This window comes from Terrapene carolina, unplaced genomic scaffold (assembly GCF_002925995.2).
Source record: "Terrapene carolina triunguis isolate 2854851 unplaced genomic scaffold, T_m_triunguis-2.0 Scaffold238, whole genome shotgun sequence".
NCBI lineage: Eukaryota > Metazoa > Chordata > Testudines > Emydidae > Terrapene > Terrapene triunguis.
Genome location: NW_020664589.1, coordinates 14,103,152 through 14,123,363, shown reverse-complemented (window position 1 = coordinate 14,123,363; position 20,212 = coordinate 14,103,152). Strand labels below are relative to the sequence as shown.

The following is a 20,212-nucleotide window of genomic DNA, read 5'->3' as shown; positions in this document are numbered from 1 at the left end:
GTAGCAACTTTTGTGTTCTATTCTAATATAAATAAATAATATAACACTTCTGTTTCTGCTCAAAATTTGAGTTTGAAATTTCAAATGGAGGGTAGTTTTCTTGGTTACACGTTTTTGAAAGCAAATAAATAATGTTGCCTGGAGATTTAATAGAAAAGCAAAATTTTAGTGGTGAAAAATACACCGAAACAGAACAGTGAAATTTTACAGAAAAATGTTGCAAAGAAAAATTATATGCAAATGTAATAATGATGCCTAGTGCTATGGCTCCCTGATCCTTGGTTAGGGCTTCTGTGCGCTACTATAATGCAAATAATAACAATAATTGCGTCCGAAGTGGGCTGTAGCCCACGAAAGCTTATGCTCAAATAAATTTGTTAGTCTCTAAGGTGCCACAAGTACTCCTGTTCTTTTTAATAATAATAAAGTTAATCACTTTTACACATTGCTAACAATAGTAAAATTGTTTAGTGTAATCTAACACTCAATGTAACATTTATTTTAATCTTTTTAAATCTTCTCTGATGTTTCAGTTCTGTGTTAAAGCAACAGTTGGAGATGGAATCTGTTTGTTCAAAGGTTCTGCAAGTGCTCAGCAAGGGTTACAGAGTTGTAAATCTCAGAACCTAGGTGGCTATTCTGTCGCATCAGTTACATTCAGAATACTCCCTCTGGAACTAGGTCTTCATACAATCAACTTTACATTGTTGGCTGAACAGAACAGTGAAGTTTTAGTGAAAACGTTGCGTGTGGTGGTAAGACCAAAACCTTCCTTAGAACTCCTGCTCTTTTTGAATAGATTCAGTCATAATAAATGGATGGTATTTTATAAATATATGAAATCAGAATATGAACATGACTTATGAAATCCAGGGATCATATGTAATTTACTTGTGTTAAAAAGTGCTTATCATTCTTTTGGGTACTGTAAAATAACAAATAATACACCTGCAAATAGTCTTGTCATTCTGTTTAACAGATCTATCAGTAGCAGCTGTTGTTAAACAATCTCTATTCTGATGTGTATATAAAGGCATAAAACATTTGCCTCATCCTGCAGTCCTTTCACATATAAAACTCTCATTGACTTCATTGAGAGTTATGCCATGATGCAACTTCAGGATTGGGCCCTTATGTGTTTACTTTTTTAAATGTATGTATTATAGTGGCTGACAACTAGCAGGCAAATAGGTGTAAATATGATGTGTGTAGCTTGTGACTTAAAATAAGCAAATAGAGTATAGAATATTGATGATGTAGTTTGCATCAGTTCTTCAAATCCTTAAATACATTTATTGTAAAGATATATTTATTAGAGTTTTATAATTCCCATAAACTTTATTTACATTGGTTGGTAATTTTGGTTGAAGATTTTGTTTTGAAAACAAATGTCTGGCAGCAGCAACATAAAACCTTTAAACTGAGAATTAGATGAAGATTATGTGGGTCTGATTGTATGATATTTTAAAATTATTGCTTTAGTCAGTGTGTTAAATTAAACAGAGGACTTTGATATACTGCTTAGTTTTGGCCTCATCTTAATTGCAGTCAGAAGGAATTAAAAGAGAACTTCATGCAGGCTTTTCTCTGGATCCACAAGGTGTTTATGGTATGGAAAGTGATTTTGTATCTTCTTATTTGCTCTTTTACTCTGCAGTCTCAGATAAACATCAAAATCAATTCTTCTTCATGGCACAACGTTCACATATCTCTACTGTGAAATTGCATGCCTTAGCACACAGTAATGGAGTCCCTTTCAAAGTAGCTAGCCATTTTGATTAATTGGAATGGTTAGAGGAACATTTACTCATATCTTATATGGCATGCAGACTTTGAGATTTTTCTAAATTTAGTTGTGCAGGAAAACCAACTACCAAGTGCTCCTTTCCCTAGAATAGAAAATAATCCAGTTTAATCAGAGATTAATCTATACCCCAAAATTCTGATCAAGATTAGAATTTTTCTAAAGTATTAGTTTAATTCATTATGGAATTAGGGTCTGGATCTGAACTTTTTCAAAGTTTAGAGTTGTTTGGATCTGGATTTTAGACCCAACTCTAGTTTTCATGATTTTTTTGTGTTTGTTTGCTAAATTGGCAAATAGCTATGGCCTCAAATCTGACCCAGCAGGGCTGCTGGGATCTAAATTCTGCAACTACATAGGTAATGCTATAAATATGTTGTTATATATATGTATTTATTTCCAATTGCAGGTGTAATGAGAAGACGACAAGAATTTCGACACAGGACACCATTAGATCTGGTCCCCAAAACAAAAATTGACAGGACTGTGAGTATAAAAGGTAAATTGGAATGAAATTTATGCAGTATTTTATATTTAGTTTCTATATACGTGCTTGCTCTCTTCCTTAATTTCCTTTTTTTCTGCTCTACCCACCTGACTATACTCTCGGGTTCTCTCTCTTTTGAGAAAAGGCTATTTAGACCAGCCTTTTCTTTAGCAATTATCTTGTCTTAAAATCCTATCTTTATTAATAGATTTTAATAGAAAATGATTAAAGTATCTCTAAATATTATGGGCAAAATTCTACCCTCAGATATATTTGCACAACTCCCAGTTAAGTCAATAAGAGTTATGCCTGTACAGTATTTCTGAGGCAGCAATTAACCATGTTGTTTTTCTTCACAGGACAGCTTATGGGTGAGGTAATCTCTGCTGTTCTCAAACGTGAAGGTGTCCAGTTTCTTACTAATTTGCCCAAGGGCAGTGCAGAGGCAGAGCTCATGAGTATTGCTCCAGTATTTTATGTCTTTCACTACCTGGAAAAGTCCGATAACTGGAATTTACTTGGCCCTGAAACCATAACATCAAGAGTTAACATGAGGAGGAGGATGAAAGAAGGTAGAAAAATGTGGTCTCCAATTTCTGGTTTCATTTGAAAGTTCTAAGGACTTGTAGGTACTGTTGGATAGGAAAGTTAATGTTTAATATTTGATGAAAATGTAATAAAGCTAATGTATTTTTAAAAAAATATTTTTAACTAAAACTATGGGGTTAGCTATGTTTCACATAATGTTTCTGTAGTGGCTGAACTACAAAATTGCTTGAAGAACTGACACCTATGTTGTATACCCTATAAAATATGATCTTTTATTTGGAAGCAGTAAAGTTTTAGTTGATATGCACAATTAGTGTAATTTAATATTATCTCTTTGAGTTGGAAGTTAACCATTTGCTGCTTTTTTAGAAACAAAACAATTAAAGGCCAGTTATCAAGGAGAGATTAATTTTTCTTCTGAGTGAAGAAGCGTAATTTGAATAGAAATCAGTGCTTCAGAAACACTGTCTGCTTTATGTATATCTTAGGTATTGTAAGCATCCTGTCATTCAGAAACAGAGACTTCTCGTACACCATGTGGAAAGACGGGACATCCAGCACTTGGTGAGTTAAAATGATTTTATTACAGTGGATTTGAAAGGTTTGATTCAGTCCTGTGTCTTCACAGTGACTAATGTTTAAGGGCCATATTTTGTATTGCCATTAATCTGTGCACAGTACTCCATCAATGCCACTGTTAGTTCCACTAATGGATCATGGGCAACATTTTTGCCTAAGTATTTAAAGGAAGAAGTGACTTTCAGTGACTAATTGCTGATGGCTTCAGAGAAGGGTGGAAAATCTCCCACAATACGTCAAAACTATTGTACAGTATTATATTTAAGGAAAAATCATCTTCCTGTGCTCTGTAGAGATCAGCTCACACACTGCAGCATGAGATTTGATTAACTTTATTTTACAATGCTAATTTAAAAATACTATTGATCATTGCCACAGGGTGCCTCTGTGGCTACCCAGTGTACCTCACTGCCTGGCCAGCTCATGTGGCCTCACAGACAGACACACCAGGTTGTTACCTTTTCATCACCAGATGTGTATTTATTCCTTCCTTGCAAAGTATAACAGTGGACTGCAATCTTACAGCAAGAGGAGGTTTCCCTACAGCCTTCACTCTTCAGCCCAGTCTCAAAGTCCAGCTATATTGGAAAAAGAACAGGAGACAGTGCATGTGGTTTAATTAGGTCACAACTTAATTATTAATTTTCTGGGTGTACCTGGCAGATAAGTGTACAGTAAGGGTAATTCTGTGATCATTTTAATATACACCTGGGGGCTTCCATCAGTTTCCCCCCCCCTTCCCATCCTGGTCCCCAGCCAACCCACTGCTGGGACCTTGCGATGCTGCCCCCCCCCCCAATGAGGGTTAAGGTGGGCTATAAAGGAGGGAGGGTTGTCTCCCTGCCGTGCCAGTCATAGGAGCCCCGAACACTCCTGTTTCCACTCCCTTAACAACATGTATCTCCTTTAAATCCCTCACTAATCCCTTTATCTGATCACCGTATCCCTTCTCTATGGAGTATCTGCATTGGACGTCCTCCCCACATTTATATAATGAGTTGCGGCATTATAGCTTAACTCCCATTCCATGTTCGCCCTAGCTAAGTCCCCCCGGAACCCGCTGAGGAGAAGGCGGAAAAAAACCCACACACTGCCTTGGTCAATCTGTTGGTGAGGGGAAAATTCCTTCCCAGCCCCCCAAGCAAGGAACAGCTAGCACAGTGCCCACAGCAGATCCTGACCAAACTTGATATTTCACCACTTCCCTGGATGGGAGAGTGGGTGCATCTCCATCCGGTTCGGGTAAAAGAGGGTTTCACCTGTCTAGTTTGTACTTATACCCAACCCCTGGGGGCGAAGGCGGGGATGGGTCAGTGTCCCCACACTGTCCTGCTCTGCAGCTGCGGCAAAAGTCACTCTTTGCCTCTCCACCCCTTAAAGAGGTAGACGCCTTTCCCCAACAAACCAGACAATTCCCCCCCACACTTAAAGTGCGGAGCAGTCACCCCCTGAGCTTTCCTTCTGAGCTCCCCCTTGCTTCCTGTTTCTTCCACTTATATCCTCCCATCATTAGCCCAGTGATTACAGGTGCTCATAATCCCCCAACAGAAAGTGTTTAATCGCTCGTAGCCTGCAGCCTTTTTCATGCTGTAGCCACATCAGTGACCAGGGTGCTACTAAGAGTGCCCTGTCACAGTCATACATTTGGCCAGCCATTCTGAAAGGGCTGCAAAAAGGTTTAATTGACCCATGGCAACATACAGTAAACCCAAATCTTGAGTAATGCAAGTTTGTGCCTAAATAGGCACTCTCTATCTATCTTGGTATTTTAAACTACCCAAAAAAAAAAATCACCACACACACTGAACCAAAACATCTATATTTTGCTCCATTTCCTTCACAGGTTGACAGCTTTTGCCTTAAGGATTTTTGGACAAGTTAGTCAGTATATTACTCTGGATCAAATTTCTGTTTGTAATTCACTGATATGGCTGATTGAAAATTGTCAAATGACAGATGGGTCATTCAAGGAACTTTCAAGTTATCAGCCAGTAAAACTACAGGTATGACAAGTGAACATGTTTTATTTGTGCATATATTAAAGGCTGAAGTTGCCGTAAGGTACTCCATTATTTGACACACAAGCTGTTTTAGGCCCTGATTCTGCAAAGCACGTAAGTAAGTACTTAAATGCTATGCTGAATCAGAGATTTACAGATAATTTTGCTATAATTCACTGAGTTCTAATACATGTTCACACATCTCTCCTTCTAAAATCACTTTTACAGTAGCGCAGTCTTTCAAACTTCACTATATTTTTCAGCTACAAATACCTATATGTTACTTCTTAGATGCTGCGAAAGCAGCATGTATATTGTCTTTTTCTAATCATGATATAAAAGTCCTGAAAAAATATTGGCTTGTCATTACTTTTACATGTATTTTTGGTCTGTTCTGTTTGTTTGTATTTTTTAAATAAATTAACCTCTTCACAAAAGAACACTTCTTTTCAGTGTAAAAATAAAATTGCTATTGAACTGATACTTCTTACATAAATTTTTCTTCAGTTCCTCACCTAAACTGTAAAATATTCTTTTTATTAATTGACCGCATTGTTTCTAATTAGCTTTATTTACGTATTTGAATTTTTCAGGGTACTTTGCCTAAAGAAGCCAAAGAAAAAACTTTGTATCTCACAGCCTTTTCTGTTGTTGGACTTGCAAAGGCCATTCATTTATGTCCAACACAGGTATGTAATGCTTTCATTTCTCCAATGAGGCCCCAGGCAATCATATTCTCGTCTTCTGTGTTCTGCTGTCCTTAGATTTCCCCCTTCTCCTTCACCCTTCCCCCCAGCCCTGACCCAGAGGCAAGTCAGGATTGATCATGAGGATCTATGATTCTCTCTCAAACCAAACCACCCACAAACCAAAGCTCTTTTCTTTTATCATAAGAGTTACTTCCAGTGTCAAGTGTTAATATATACATGGTGATTTAGCCTTTAGTGAGCCACAATGGTGATGCAGCTTCCAAAATAAGCAAAAGAACAAACCAGATCATTTACCTGGGGATTTGGTTGTAGAAGGTACTGTATATAAATACATAATGTCTTGGTAATACAATAGATGATTTTCCTTCCAATACATATAACCTCCTGTTCACCTTTTCAGAAAATCCAAGAAGCTAAAAATGCAGCAGAAGAGTATTTGCTGAAAAATGTGCAAACTGCCCAAAGCACATTTACCTTGGCAATAGCTGCTTATGCTTTAGCTCTCATGGATTCAAACCATCCTGGTACACGCTCAGCTTTCTCTGCACTGAAGAAGGAAGCTCTTGTAAAAGGTATGACTCAGTAAACTCTCTCTTCAACCTAAAGAACCTGTTACTGAAGTAGATAGTCTGTAGGTAAGTAAGCAAAGTTTGCAGCACAGAGGAACTTGACCATAAAGATTCTTTCAGATGAATTGAAATATGTAATAAGTTATAATACATGTTCTTCTTCAAGTGCTTGCTCATGTCGATTCCATTGTAGGTGTGCGGTCGTCTGAGGCTTTTGCCTTAGCGGTATCCGTAGGGCTGGCTGTGGCACCCTCTGGAGCTCCACACTCATGCCGCAGTATATCAGGCATTGCCGGTCCTATGCCCTCTCAGTTCCTTCTTACCACTCATAGTGTTCAGTCAGAGCTCTTCTGTCTCTGGCTTCGCAAGCGGCTAGCGATTTCTCTTCTATCCTAGCCTTGTGCTTCTAGCTGTAAATAATTAATCGTTTCATAGTGGCTGGACGCCACTTCCAGTTTACAGCGCTCCCCTTTGGCCTGTCCTCGGCCCCCAGGGTATTCACAAAATGCGTGGCACTGGTGGCAGCTTACCTGAGACGTCGGGGAGTCCAGATCTTCCCATATCTCGATGACTGGCTCATCAAGGGCAGGTCTCCGGAGCAGGTGCAAAGGAGCCTCGATCTGGTACGTTCCACCTGCAGTGACCTGGGCCTGTTAATAAACAGTGAAAATTCCACGTTAATGCCAGTCCAGCACATAGTTCATTGGAGTCAGAAGGGTACTGACCTTCTACATAGATAGAATGAAGCCGTTCCGTAAGTCAACGCAGTTGTTAGTTGCTGTCACAGACAGGATGAAGGGTCACCCAGTGTCTGCCCAGTGACTATCATCATGGATCACTGCCTGCATCCATTACTGTTATAAGTTGGCGGAGGTGCCGCCACTGACGATCATGATGGCTCACTTGACTAGGGCGCAGACGTCCTTCGCAGCCTTCCTCGCTCAGGTGCCGATTCAGGCTGCGACCTGGTCGTCCGTATTACACATTCGCTTCGCACTATGCGCTGATTCAGCAAGCTCAAGATGACGCTGGTTTCGGCAGAGCTCTACTCCAATCTGCAAGACTGTGAACTCCAAGCCCACCTCTGGGGATACTGCTTTCGAGTCACCTAGAATGGAATCAACATGAGAAAGCACTCAAAGAAGAAAAAACGGTTACCTACCTTTCGTAACTGTTGTTCTTCAAGATATGTTGCTCATGTCCATTCCATTACCTGCCCTCCTGCCCCTCTGTCGGAGTAGTCAGCAAGAAGGAACTGAGAGGGCATAGGGTCGGCGGGGCCTGATATACCGCGGCATGAGTGCGGCACTCCAGAGGGCGCCACAGCCAGCCCTACGGATACTGGTAAGGCAAAAGTCTCCGACAACCACGCAAGTCGGCGTGCGCACACCTACAGTAGAATGAAAATGAGCAACACATCTTGAACAACAACAGTTATGAAAGGTAGGAAACCATTGGTTTTTTTTGTTTCTTTAAAAAATTAATATAACCATAGAATTTTCATCTCCTTTCAAGAAATTCAGTGTGGGGGTTTTATTGAATAGTGTAAAAGCAGCTGGATGACTGTCATAGTGATTTGTATGTACATGATATTAGGGCTGCCTTAACAAAACAATGGGATGCAGAGAGGACCTAGACGAGCAATTCTCTTGCCTTGTGGTCCTCACTAGCATTTTGATTTCAAAATGCACAATTCAGTTCCACTACAAGTTGCTGATCTTAACATTTTTTTTAATATTTAGTTTCTGATAATGTGTACAACATATAAGTATAAAACATGAAAATTAATGGTAATATAGTTAAAAATCACTTGTTACTGGTTTGTAAATATCCTGTAATACATCAAACTCCTCTATTCCCAAGGTCAACAGAACACAAATCTACCACCATCTGTTTCACAACAAAGGTAGCAACAAAGGAATAGTGTCTACTTTTCCTATTAGAGAATGAAATTGTGTTTTGCACAGGTCACATTATATTCAGAGGTTAAAATAGCCTTTGGGCATAAAGGGAGCACAACTCCATCTCTGATAAAAACAGAGGGAGAGCTCCTCCTTCTCTCCCTGACTTGGGTAAGCAGTACTCCCCCTCCAGCTTGGCTTGTGTGGTTAGAGCTCCCCTCCTGTTACAATCTACTTTAACTCCTGCTAATATTTTATTACTCTTCCAGGTGACCCTCCTGTTTATCGTTTTTGGAAGGATACTTCCACTAAACTAGATAAATATGTTCCTAATGCTGGCACTGCGCAGATTGTTGAAACCACTGCTTATGCCTTGCTAACCACTCTGCTGAGTGGGGACAAAGTCTATGCTAATCCGGTTGTCAGATGGTTGTCTGAAGAGCAAAGATATGGTGGTGGATTTTATTCCACTCAGGTGTGTTTTTAAATGTTTCTCTCTCATTCTTCAAATGATTAAATCAGAGAAGCCTTAGGTAATACATGAGCCAAACTGACGACTTGTGTGTCCTATATGTTGGATGGGAATCAAAGGAAGTTAGTAACATGACCTCCAGCTGCAGGAATATTACTTCCTTAGCAGTACATGCAAATCATTACTCGTATATCTGCAGGCTTACTCCATTGACTTAAGTTACAGCCAGATGAAAAAACTGTACCAGGAAAAAACTCATTTTGACCAAAATTTCTACAAAACCAATAAATTTTGTGACACTGAATTAGTCACTGTTTTTCACAAAAAATGAAAAGCCGTGTTGACCCATGAAAAATTCACTTGTGTTTTTAAAAAACGATTAGTGGAATTTCAGTGTTTTCCCATATGCTTTTTGACAAAAAGTCACCCTTGACCAAATTTGCTAATTCTTGCAAACTCTCCGTTTTCGCAAATAAAACGATCTATGAAGTGAAAAACGATGATATAGCAATTTCACACAACAATAGTTGTGCTTATTTACTAGCTTGCTTACTTTTAAAACATCTGTTTCCAGCAACTGTGCACTTATTTACAAACTTTTAATAAAATAATAAATTACACAAACATGCCCACAAAGATAGTGTTAAATATCCTATTGTTTTATTAAGAGTATAATAAAGCTCTATTAAACTGCTTAGCTGGTTAGGGTTACCGCTATCTGTCTTCCTAAATAAGTGTTTGAGTAAAATGTTTAATAATCAATTTTGTTACAGTTTTGTTTCCATTCCAGTAGTAATTCTTTCTAACTGATTTTTGACAGGACACAATTAATGCCCTCGAAGCCTTGACTGAATATTCCCTTCTCGTTCAACGTCTTTCACTGAACATGGATGTCAAGGTGGCTTACAAGAATTATGGAGACATTCAGCACTCTAAACTGACAGAAGAAAATTACATAGCAAGGACTGTGGAAGTGAGTGAATTAGAAAAGTGAAAAATCTTATTAATAACTTACAAAAATTCCTTTTAGAAAGAAATAAAGTCTAGACACATTTAAAAAAAAGAAAACATGTCTATGAAAAATAGCATTTGATTAACTTTTGTCTTCATCTGCTAAGATTTAGTTGATGCAGCAAGTGATTAAAGGTTTCACTGATTCAGGACCACATCCTGGAAACACTTATTTACATGAGAAGTCCCATTGAATTCAGTAGGACTACACAAATGTGAACAGTGGGATTGGCCCTTTGCTTGTAATCAGAAATGTAAAAAAGATCATCAGATGTGTATGATTTCTACCTATTTGACTGCTAATTGTAGTATCTTAACTATTATTTTGCAAATATTTATATTTTATGTCAAATCATATTTATGTTTACATCTTTAGGCACCTTTGTATGATGACATATATGTAAGCACTGGGAGTAGCACTGGCTTAGCAACAGTAAATGTAAGTGGTTAAGCAAACATTTTTAAAGAAATGAAGCCTTTTTTTGGTCTTGTCAATATGGGCAATGAAAGGGATACAGAGAGGTTTCCTCTACGTTCCCACTTCTGTTCCCTGGACCAGAGTGGCAGAAGCCATTTGGGATATAGATCTTCTCTAAGAAGGTGCAGCTCCATTTGAAATCATTAGTTACACCTGCTTTTACACCAACTCAACTCATTTGTCTTAAGTCATGTGACTCCTGAAGTATATTGTCTAATTTTGGAACATTTTGACAGCAGAAAAATAATTAAATTACCTCAGGTGATTTATTTGTAGTGAGACAAGCAATGGAAATTCTTCCCTGCTCCCCCGACTTATTTGTTCCATAGTTCTAAATATTTAGGCCAAAATTTTTAACAGTGCTCACTAATTTGGAGTGTGCAATTGGAGACGCCAATTTCTAGGTGCCTCAAATTGGGCACCCAAAAATGGAGAACCCCCAAATTAGTGAACATTCTTGAAAAACTTTGCCTCAGTAACTTTGTAATAGAGAATGTGCCTTCTCTTTATCTATTTTTTTGTGCTTTGTATTATTGTTTATAAATATATTACAATGCTATTATGGCATACTATTTATCCTTCAGCTTCTATACCTCCAGGAATTTTACAAATAAATAATTGATTGCTACCTTTCAGAACAGAACAATACGTAATTCACAAAGGCACTTCAGTAAGATGGTTGATATTTGTTATTCTTTTATAATATAAACACAGGACCACAACCTAGTCTCATATGCACAGGCTGGATTAATGTACGTTTCAATTATTCTGTCCTCTCTTTATTCCTTTTCCTCTGCAATTTTCTAAGAGGAGTCATTACTGTACACCCATATATTAACTTGCATGTGTGATATATTGCTATATTGATGTATACTTCTTCTTCAAGTAGTGTCCCTATGAGTGTGCCACTTCAGGGCGCATGTGCCCCATGCACCTTTGATCAGTAATTTTTGGTAACAGTGCCTGTTCGGCCCAGCGTGCACACCTCACATCTGCCATACAGAGTATACATAGAACTGCATGAGTGAACCACCCTCAGTTCTTTCTTAGCTGCCCTATGGCCTGAGACGGAGCCAGGGCCGGCGTTAGGATTTTTGCCGCCCCAAGCAGAAACAATTTTGGCCGTTTCCCCCCTCCCCCCATTTTTTTCTTACCCCACCCCCGGCCCCGCCTCAGCTCTGCCCCTTCCCCAAATCCCCAGCCCTGCCTCCTCCCCCCAGGTTCTCAAGCCTAGGAGGGAGGGGGAGAAGCGGTGCTTGGTACCCAAACTGGTATCCCAGACTGCTATACCAGTGTGCCAGAAGCCATCAACATCGCCAGTACTGACGCTGTCCACTAGATATGCATCTCTGAAGCAATCAGCACCTTCGGTGCCAACACCATCTTCTAGACAGGCACCATCAAAGCAGTTGGCAACCTTGGTATTGAAGCCAATTGTTGTAGGGCCTCATTCAACCTTGGCTCAGATACACCTGTTACCACAAGATACTTCAGGGACCTTTTTGTTTCAGAGGAACCGGAGTCTCCATTGCTAATGTGTACTGAACCTTTGTTGTTACTGTGATCTGCTGAGTCACCAAGACATTATCTTTCACCAGTGACTCCCTGCTCTCTGATACCTATCACATCGGACAGACATCTAGCTTCACCTTCATTGTCTGCCCACCATTGGACTATTTTGAGGATGATTTCTGTGATTCCCAGATCTCCGTCCAGGGATTTCCTACCTACCATAGAAGAGACATCTCCCTGATTATCCATTCTGAGAGGGAAGTTGCAAGGGGGAAACAATTTTGAGCCTCTTCTCACTGATATGACCAACACTGGATGCAACCTCCTTTACATTACAGTTCCCCTCAATACTCATATTGGGACTTTGAGTTCTGTATCGCCAGCAGTTTTCAAGAGCTCCTAGCTACTCTGATGATGAGCATAAGGATATACATTTTTCTGCTCCATTGAGTCCTCCTCAACCCCAAGAGGAGATCTTTGAGGAACAAGAGGCCAGAGCAGACAGGAAAGTGACACCTCAAGCATATCATCATCACTTAATTAGGCTGTAATGCCTCCACCCACCTTCTTCGATGGATGACTTCAACCCCAGTTCCAGGAGCTGATGAAATGCATTGCTGATTTACTCCAGATTCCTTTGGGGGAGGCTCAAGAGTCACAACATAGGCTTTTGGATATTTTACACCACCTCTGGACAGTGTCACTACCTGTGAATGAAGCTCTACCAGAACCTGCAAAGACCATGTGGCAGACTCCTGCCACAGCACCACCTATAAATGGGCAGACAAGAAATATTATGTCCTAGCAAGAAATTCAAAATATTTGTTCTCTCACCCACCACCAAATTCTTTAGTTGTGGAAGCTGTTAATGAACATGGCAAGCAATGTCCTACAATAAAGACTAGAAACTTCTCAATCTCTTTGGGCATAAGAGGTACTCTTCAGTGACCGTGCAGTTCAGGATCACAAATTATCAAGGTCTGATAGTGAAATACAACCATGCTAACTTCAGTAAATTCAACAATTTTATTGAACAACTTCTTGAAGAACTTTGAGAACAGTTCCAGGCCATCATAATAGAGAGTCAGCTTTTAGCAAGGGTATCATTTCAAGCTTCTCTGGATGCAGCCAACACAGCAGCTCGCTTTGTCTCCACTGACATCATCATGCATTGAGTGTCTTGGATGCAAATGCCCAGATTTCCTAGGGACATCCAAAACACTGTGGACCTCCCCATTGATGTACTGAAACTCTTTTCTGAATCCACAGATGAATCTGTTCATACCTTGAAGTACTTTAGAGCCACACTCAGATCTTGGCATTTACACACCTGCCAAATAAGAGGAAATTTAGTAGCTCTCAAACCACACAAAGACAGCTACCAGTTCAATTTTCTACCTATCAAGCTTTCAAAGAGGTCAAGCTTTCAAAAGAAAAGACCTCCTACCGTGACTGCTGTCACTACCCAATCATTGTCTTAGAACAGATGTCAATTTTGATGGCTTGGTCAGGGATCTAGAACATCGTTTTGTGAATCTTCAGCTGCCCCAGCCTACCCACCTCCCACTCTTCAGAGCTGGACTTTCACATATTACCTGCATGGGAACAAATTACATTGAACAAATGGATTCTGGAAGTTGTAACATCAGGTTACTCCATCTATTTTACCTCCATTCCCTCCTGTCCCTCCCCTCCTTGTCCTCCTCCTTTTCTCAGAGATCTGTCTTAGGATCATTTGCTGAGACAGGAAGTCATCTGTCGCCTATGCATAGGGGCATAGAAACAGTACCAGCCCAGCATAAGGGGAAGGGATTCTATTCGAAGTATTGTCTGGTCCCCAGAAAGAATGGGGGATGGAGACCAATATTAGATCTCAGACTCCTACATACCATTGTGAAATTACAGAATTTCAGGATGGTGACACTCGCAGCTGGATTCTGGGGACTGGTTCGCAGTCCTTGACCTTCAGGATGTATATTTTCACATCACAATTCACCCCTTTCACAAGAGGTTTCCTCATTTTACAGTTGACTAGAATCACTACCAGTAGAGTGCTTCCTTTTGTCCTTCCCCACCCCAGAATGTTCTCAAGGTCATGGCAGGTGGTAGCCGTTCACTTATGGCAACTAGGTATGATTGTCTTCCTTTACCTCAATGATTGGCTGTTCAAGGGCCAGTCGTATGATGAAGTTCCTTCCACAGTACAAACCACCTATTCCACAGATTAGGTCTTCAACTCAACATCAAAAAGTCTACTTTGATCCCAGTACACTACAATGGTTTGATTTCATAGGGGCTTCTCTGGATGCCGTAACAGCCAAAGCTTACTTACCTGTGGTCATGTTTATGACCCTGACAAACCTAATTTCCAAGGTTCAAATAAGCCCCCAGACACTGACATCTAATTCTGCATATGACTGTCTGCCTTTGATCATCTCCAAATGTGAACACCTGCTTATCAATTTTGAGAATTGTTTGCTGTGCATGTTTTCTGTTAATTGTCTATTTTATTTGTACATTTATAGGTGAGGACTGTATATCATAAATTCAGTACTTCTGAGGAGACATGTAACTTTGAGTTGAAGGTTAATGTATTGACAGATAAAGGTACAGAGCTAGTGGTGACTTTTAAAAACATGTTTTTGTTTTTTAAATTAATCAGGACTGTACAGAAAAATGCATCTTGATTAACAAAGTGGTCAATAATATCCTGGGCACATAACTTCACCTTCATCCCAATCAATTTTTGATGTAATTCGTAGCTGTTAATTTAACAGTGCACAGCTGTTACCTTGCAGAAGAAGGATCTGGGAGGGGAGGTCAGTGGGCTTAATTCTGCAAGTACTGTTCATTTAAGCACTTAAGTTAACCCATATGAGTTTCATTTACTTAAGCAGATGTATAAGCACTTTGCTGGTTCAGATTATAAAAACTAAAATTTTGGCTAAGGTATAAATGAAAATTTATGTTGTTTGTTCATGAATAAAACGTGGGTTCCCATTAAAAATTGGCTGAAGAAATTTATGAACACTATTTGGCTCCTGAATACGAAAATATTTCATGAGAACCCATTCATATAAGTATGCTGCGGACTGGACAGCTGCTTCTGAAGAGCTATACATTATTTGTTCTATTTAACATACAAAAGGTGAAAGAAGACAAGATGATGACCAACCTGAACATTTAGAGGCCTGCGCAAAGTAAGTACAATTGATTTTTCAGTGACATAACTGAGCATTTCAATACTTTTACATGTCTAGGTATCTTTTAAGTTTAATCCAAACTCTAAACTTCCTGGGTTCCTAGCTCTGCCCTACTCAGGATTCCCCACACAGGGGTGAAATTCCCAGCTGGCACTTAAGTCATTGGAGCAGTGCCAAGGGTTACTATGAAGAGGTTACTTGTGCATTTCCTGTTTTCTGAGTGTTCAGAACTGTAGCCTTAACTTACTTTAGTACACACATTTATAATTAATTTCCCTCACATTTGAAAAACAAAATTAGAAGGAAAAAAGAGATTAAAATATTCATCATCCACTTGCTAATAATGGCCACCTTGTGTTACTACTGCTGTGACCCTTGTTTCCCTCTTTCTACCCCTTTTTATGTGCATGTGTGTAAGCATGTTTAGGATCAGGGTCAAAGACTGTAAGCGCTCTGGGTTAGGGACTCCTTTAGTTTTATGTTTGATTTGAGCCTCTGGCCACTACTGTAATGTAAATAATCATTGTAATCTCTATTGATTTTATTGGTGTAAATCTGGAGTAAGTCAGCTGAAGTCAGTGAAGTTGTTATGGATTTACAATGGCATAAGTACGAGTAGAATTTGCCCAGAGGCTTTTCTGAGGACCGTGCTGTACGTTCTAAGTTTTGGTTCTATCTATATTCAATTTTTTATCCATTTTAGGTACAAGCCTAGTGAGAGAGAACCACAGTCAGGGTCTTCCCATGCAGTGATGGATATAACTTTGGTTAGCGGAGTGGAAGCAAATACAGAAGATTTATCTACTGTAAATATTAAAGAACATTTTACCTTTACCTACAGTATTTATTGTCCTTCTACTTTATATCTTTTTATGGTAGTAGCACAGATTTTCAACATTGTCTCTATCTTATTGCAAAGCATTTTCCTCATACTAATTGGAATAGTGTACCTGAGTCTAGAGTCTGGGTTTTGCCCATTATGGGCCTTATCCAGTTAAGTCAATGGGAGTCAATGCCCTAGAGAAATGGGAGACAAATATGAAGTTTGGATCTGGACTCAGACTTCACCAAAGTTCAAGAATGTTGAGATTTCATAGTTTTAGTACATCTCTAACTATTAATGTTGTTGTTTTTATCCCAAGGGGATGAAAGAACAGTTCCCTTAAAGTATGGAATCGTTCATAACTAGGATCACATGGCAATACTAAACTAACTGAAGATCCATTTGTAGAAAATGTTTTACTCCTCAAAACCATGCTAAAACCATTAAGCATAAAACTTTTATGGAAGACCATGTAAAATCGTTTTAATTAGCTGATAAAAACCTTTCTCTTTTTCCCCCCTAGCTTGCAAGTGGAGTTGATCAGTTGATAACAAATTATGAGATAAAAGATGGACATATTGTTCTACAGATAGACTCGGTAGATCATCTTTTTTATTTCCTATGATTATTCACAATCGGAAGTACTATTTTATTTCTTTGGTAACACAGAGCTTCCTTTTGGTGTCTTTCTAATTCATGCATCCTTCAAACAGGTGCCAGCTAATAAATTCCTGTGTGTTGCATTCCGAATAGGGGAGATTTACCGTGTTGGAATGCGGAGCCCTGCCACATTCACTGTGTATGAATATCATGCACCAGGTATGTGTTCCAGTTCTTCAAATTCACATCTTTTGCTCTCAGAAGATTCTTTGAATCCTGTTAAGAAACTAACAGTTTCTCCCTTTTCCACAACTTTTAACCTACATTATATTAAGGCTTATGTCACAGTCACCATCTTTCTGGCTGAAGAAGTCTGGATGGTACTCTCTTGGAATTCAACTTTTACATGCATTTATTTTTTCGTGTTCAATTCTGTAGATAAACAATGCACCATATTTTATAACCCCTATGGAAATGACAAACTTCTGAGACTGTGTGAAGGAGCTGAGTGCAAATGCATGGAAGGTAAACTTTGTGAAAAATGCCATTCTGTTGCAGTTAGTTGGAGAATACAGCTTAATGCTTTGGGATCCTTATGGATGAGAGTACTATATAGCAGTGAAAGGAGTTATGTATTCTATTTTAGAACAGCAAACGTTGCCTTTGCAATAAATTAAACATTCATTATATTTTAAACTTTAAAAAAAGATGTATGGAATTTAGCTGCACGACTCTCATTGACTTTAGTTCCGTTGACTAAATGGGAATTGAGTAGCTTAGCTCCATTGCTACTATTTGAAAATTTGTTTCAGTGTTACAGATTGCCGTGAGCAAATAGAAATTAATTATACTTTAAAAGAGGGCTTGTGCTGATGTTGCTTCCTAGCATTAACATCATATCTCTTTCACTAAACATAGCGGAATGCAGTCAAATGCAAAAGAAATTAGATCTGACAATATCTGCTGATAGGAGGAGAGAAGCTGCATGCCAGCAAGTCATTGCATATGGTAAGATTTGAATGCTCAGTACATATTACTTTGAAAAACAAATGAACACTGTGTGATGAGTGATGATGAGATGCTGCAGAGTGCACCTTTTATATTTTTATGTATGTTGCTTTGAGAGAAGCAGCATTTTTCAATATACCTATAAGAACATTGGAGGCATGTGACTCTTGTTAACAACAACATGTACTCATAGAGGTGAACATACCCCTATTAGTGCCTGTAAAATAAAATAATTCAACCTAGACAAAGGCAACTTCTGTGGAAATTACATAGAGTTAATGGTCCCAATCTTTGAAGGAGCTGCCTGTCTCTTAAGAAGATCCAAGGGCTCTCAACTCCTGCTCAAGTCAATAGGAATTGAGGTTGCTGAATATCTCTCAGGATTGGTTCCAGTACTTTATCATAAACTGTGCCTGTAGATCTACTGGGGTAAAGACAGACCTCAATATATATCTTTCACTGAGTATTCTTTAAAATCAAACACATTTTTTTTCAGAATTAAATATCAAAGCCCTTGGTTATTTTCAGCTAACTTTTGCAAAGTAAATTACCCCGTTTCAGATATGTCTGCAGCGCTTAAGGTTTGTTACAAGCTGTGATAATCTTGTTTCATTCCTGTGAAAGAGCAGCATCACACTAGAATTGAAACTATACAACACATAGATTTCTCATTTTGCTGGCCAAACTAGGCAGGAAAGGGTGCGAGAAACCTTTCCCCTATTAAAAAAGGTAATCAAAAATAGAAGCACAGTTTTACACCAATCCCAGAGGACAGTGTGCTCGCCCACACACATACACTGTGTTTCTCTGGGTTTTGTAAGGGTCTCTGAACAGTGATGATTTGATGTGCTATATAATGTGTTCTAATACTTAGGCACACATAAGGCAAGTTGTGAACAAAGCATCAGACGTAATTGAGTTTCCTGTAATTTGTTGGTTAAAAGCATGTAATGTAATCCCTAACATTCTTCTCACGTAGGCTTTGATTTTTTTGTTGTTTGCTTTTTAAATATTACCCCCAAATACAAAAAGAGGGAACATGTCCCATAGAGTTATTTAAACATATATTTTTTTGTTTTTTAAAGACTTGTCAGTGCTGGGATCAGAACCACGTTAAAGATTTTGACTTTAACCATGTTTTAGGCTAGCAGCATTGTAGCATGACTTCTCAGCTGTGTGAAATTGATATTTTTTCTGATAATATGCTAACCACACCATCCTGTCATCTACCCTCTTGCTAGTCTATTGCATGGTTCTGTAAGGCAGTTCTCAGATTTAAAAAATCCTGTCCACTTTAGTTATAGAAATTCATTCTAGCTTCATGTTAAAAAAATATACTTGTAGCTAGCACAGTTCTGTGCAAGTGTTAGTGAAATGTTAAATCATGTATTCTCTGTTACTGGCAAAAACAATTAGTTTTTCCCCCCCAACACTAATCCTTTGTAATTGGATTTGAATATGCAGAAATTATTACATCAGTTCCTTTGTGACTATATGTCTACAGAATTTTTAATTATTTAAGCTATTAGCCTAATAAAAACACTGTTGTAATGCTTGTTTGTTAATGATTGGTTAAAAATTCAGACATAGTTTTGAGTAGCAGAGGTCTGAATAAATTTAGATGCAATGGAGACTTACAATCAAGTCCAGTTTTAGAGCAATGACATTGGATGAATAATACTATGACATGTGAATAGTCTAAAGAATTGCAGCATAAAGAACCTTGATTGTGATTAAAAATGTGTGTGTGTGTGTATTGAAGCTCTTGGCATTCTTTAGTGCAAAAGATGCAGTGTCCTTGTAAAATAGTAGCAGTACATTGTAATACAAAAAATAAATGAAACCCTTCTAATTAATTAATTAGGGTGCATTATATGTGTGTTTGTGTTGATTTCTGGAAAATATCTAGGAACACTGGAACTACTTTTCTGGTTTATTAAGTCCAGTAGCCTATCTCTGGCAGTAGCTAGTGCCAGATGCTTCAGAGGATAACGGGGAAAAACCTTGCACTTCATTGTGAAATGCTGTACGTTAGGTGTGCATCCATCCGTGGGTAATCAGCTGATATGCTGAAACATGAGATTTGATTAGCTTTATGAGTTTCAGTTTGACCACCAATACATTTTACAAATGGTCATAATATTATCCATCTGAGCATCGGTAGTTGAGGTATATGGATGTAGTGCAAAGCAAAAGGAAGAATTCTGCCTGAAACAGTAGCAACTGTTGTTTTTTTTCTTTATAGTCTATAAGGTGAACATCTTGTCCTCCAGTGAAGAAGGTAGTTTTATTAAGTATACTGCAACTCTTCTGGATCTCTATAAAAGAGGTGAGAGTTCTAATTGTAATGTATTTAATTATTTCATTTACAATGAAGACTCCCTCCACTCAAGCAGCAGACAAAAATCAGTGCTAAGTGGTCTCCTAATAAAGGTAGAGAATAATTGTACTCTGAATTTGAAGATTCTTTGGGATGATATTTGTAAGCTATTGTCTTTCACCAATT

The 20,212-nt window shown here is 38.6% G+C and overlaps 1 protein-coding gene across 1 annotated transcript in view; it reads left to right on the top strand.

The window, feature by feature from the left end:
- The window catches only part of C5 (complement C5), a 49,236-nt gene that overhangs the window by 27,533 nt on the left and 1,491 nt on the right, over positions 1-20,212 (top strand). The window contains exons 21-39 of the mRNA XM_024206695.2: positions 534-755; positions 1,549-1,609; positions 2,214-2,303; positions 2,651-2,863; positions 3,329-3,404; positions 5,263-5,422; positions 6,013-6,108; positions 6,530-6,701; positions 8,869-9,074; positions 9,892-10,044; positions 10,459-10,521; positions 14,598-14,679; positions 15,221-15,272; positions 15,979-16,081; positions 16,622-16,696; positions 16,812-16,917; positions 17,137-17,223; positions 17,617-17,706; positions 19,952-20,035. Coding sequence (XP_024062463.2) covers positions 534-755; positions 1,549-1,609; positions 2,214-2,303; positions 2,651-2,863; positions 3,329-3,404; positions 5,263-5,422; positions 6,013-6,108; positions 6,530-6,701; positions 8,869-9,074; positions 9,892-10,044; positions 10,459-10,521; positions 14,598-14,679; positions 15,221-15,272; positions 15,979-16,081; positions 16,622-16,696; positions 16,812-16,917; positions 17,137-17,223; positions 17,617-17,706; positions 19,952-20,035 — 2,191 coding nt within the window. The remainder of the gene's footprint in view (positions 1-533; positions 756-1,548; positions 1,610-2,213; positions 2,304-2,650; positions 2,864-3,328; positions 3,405-5,262; positions 5,423-6,012; positions 6,109-6,529; positions 6,702-8,868; positions 9,075-9,891; positions 10,045-10,458; positions 10,522-14,597; positions 14,680-15,220; positions 15,273-15,978; positions 16,082-16,621; positions 16,697-16,811; positions 16,918-17,136; positions 17,224-17,616; positions 17,707-19,951; positions 20,036-20,212) is intronic.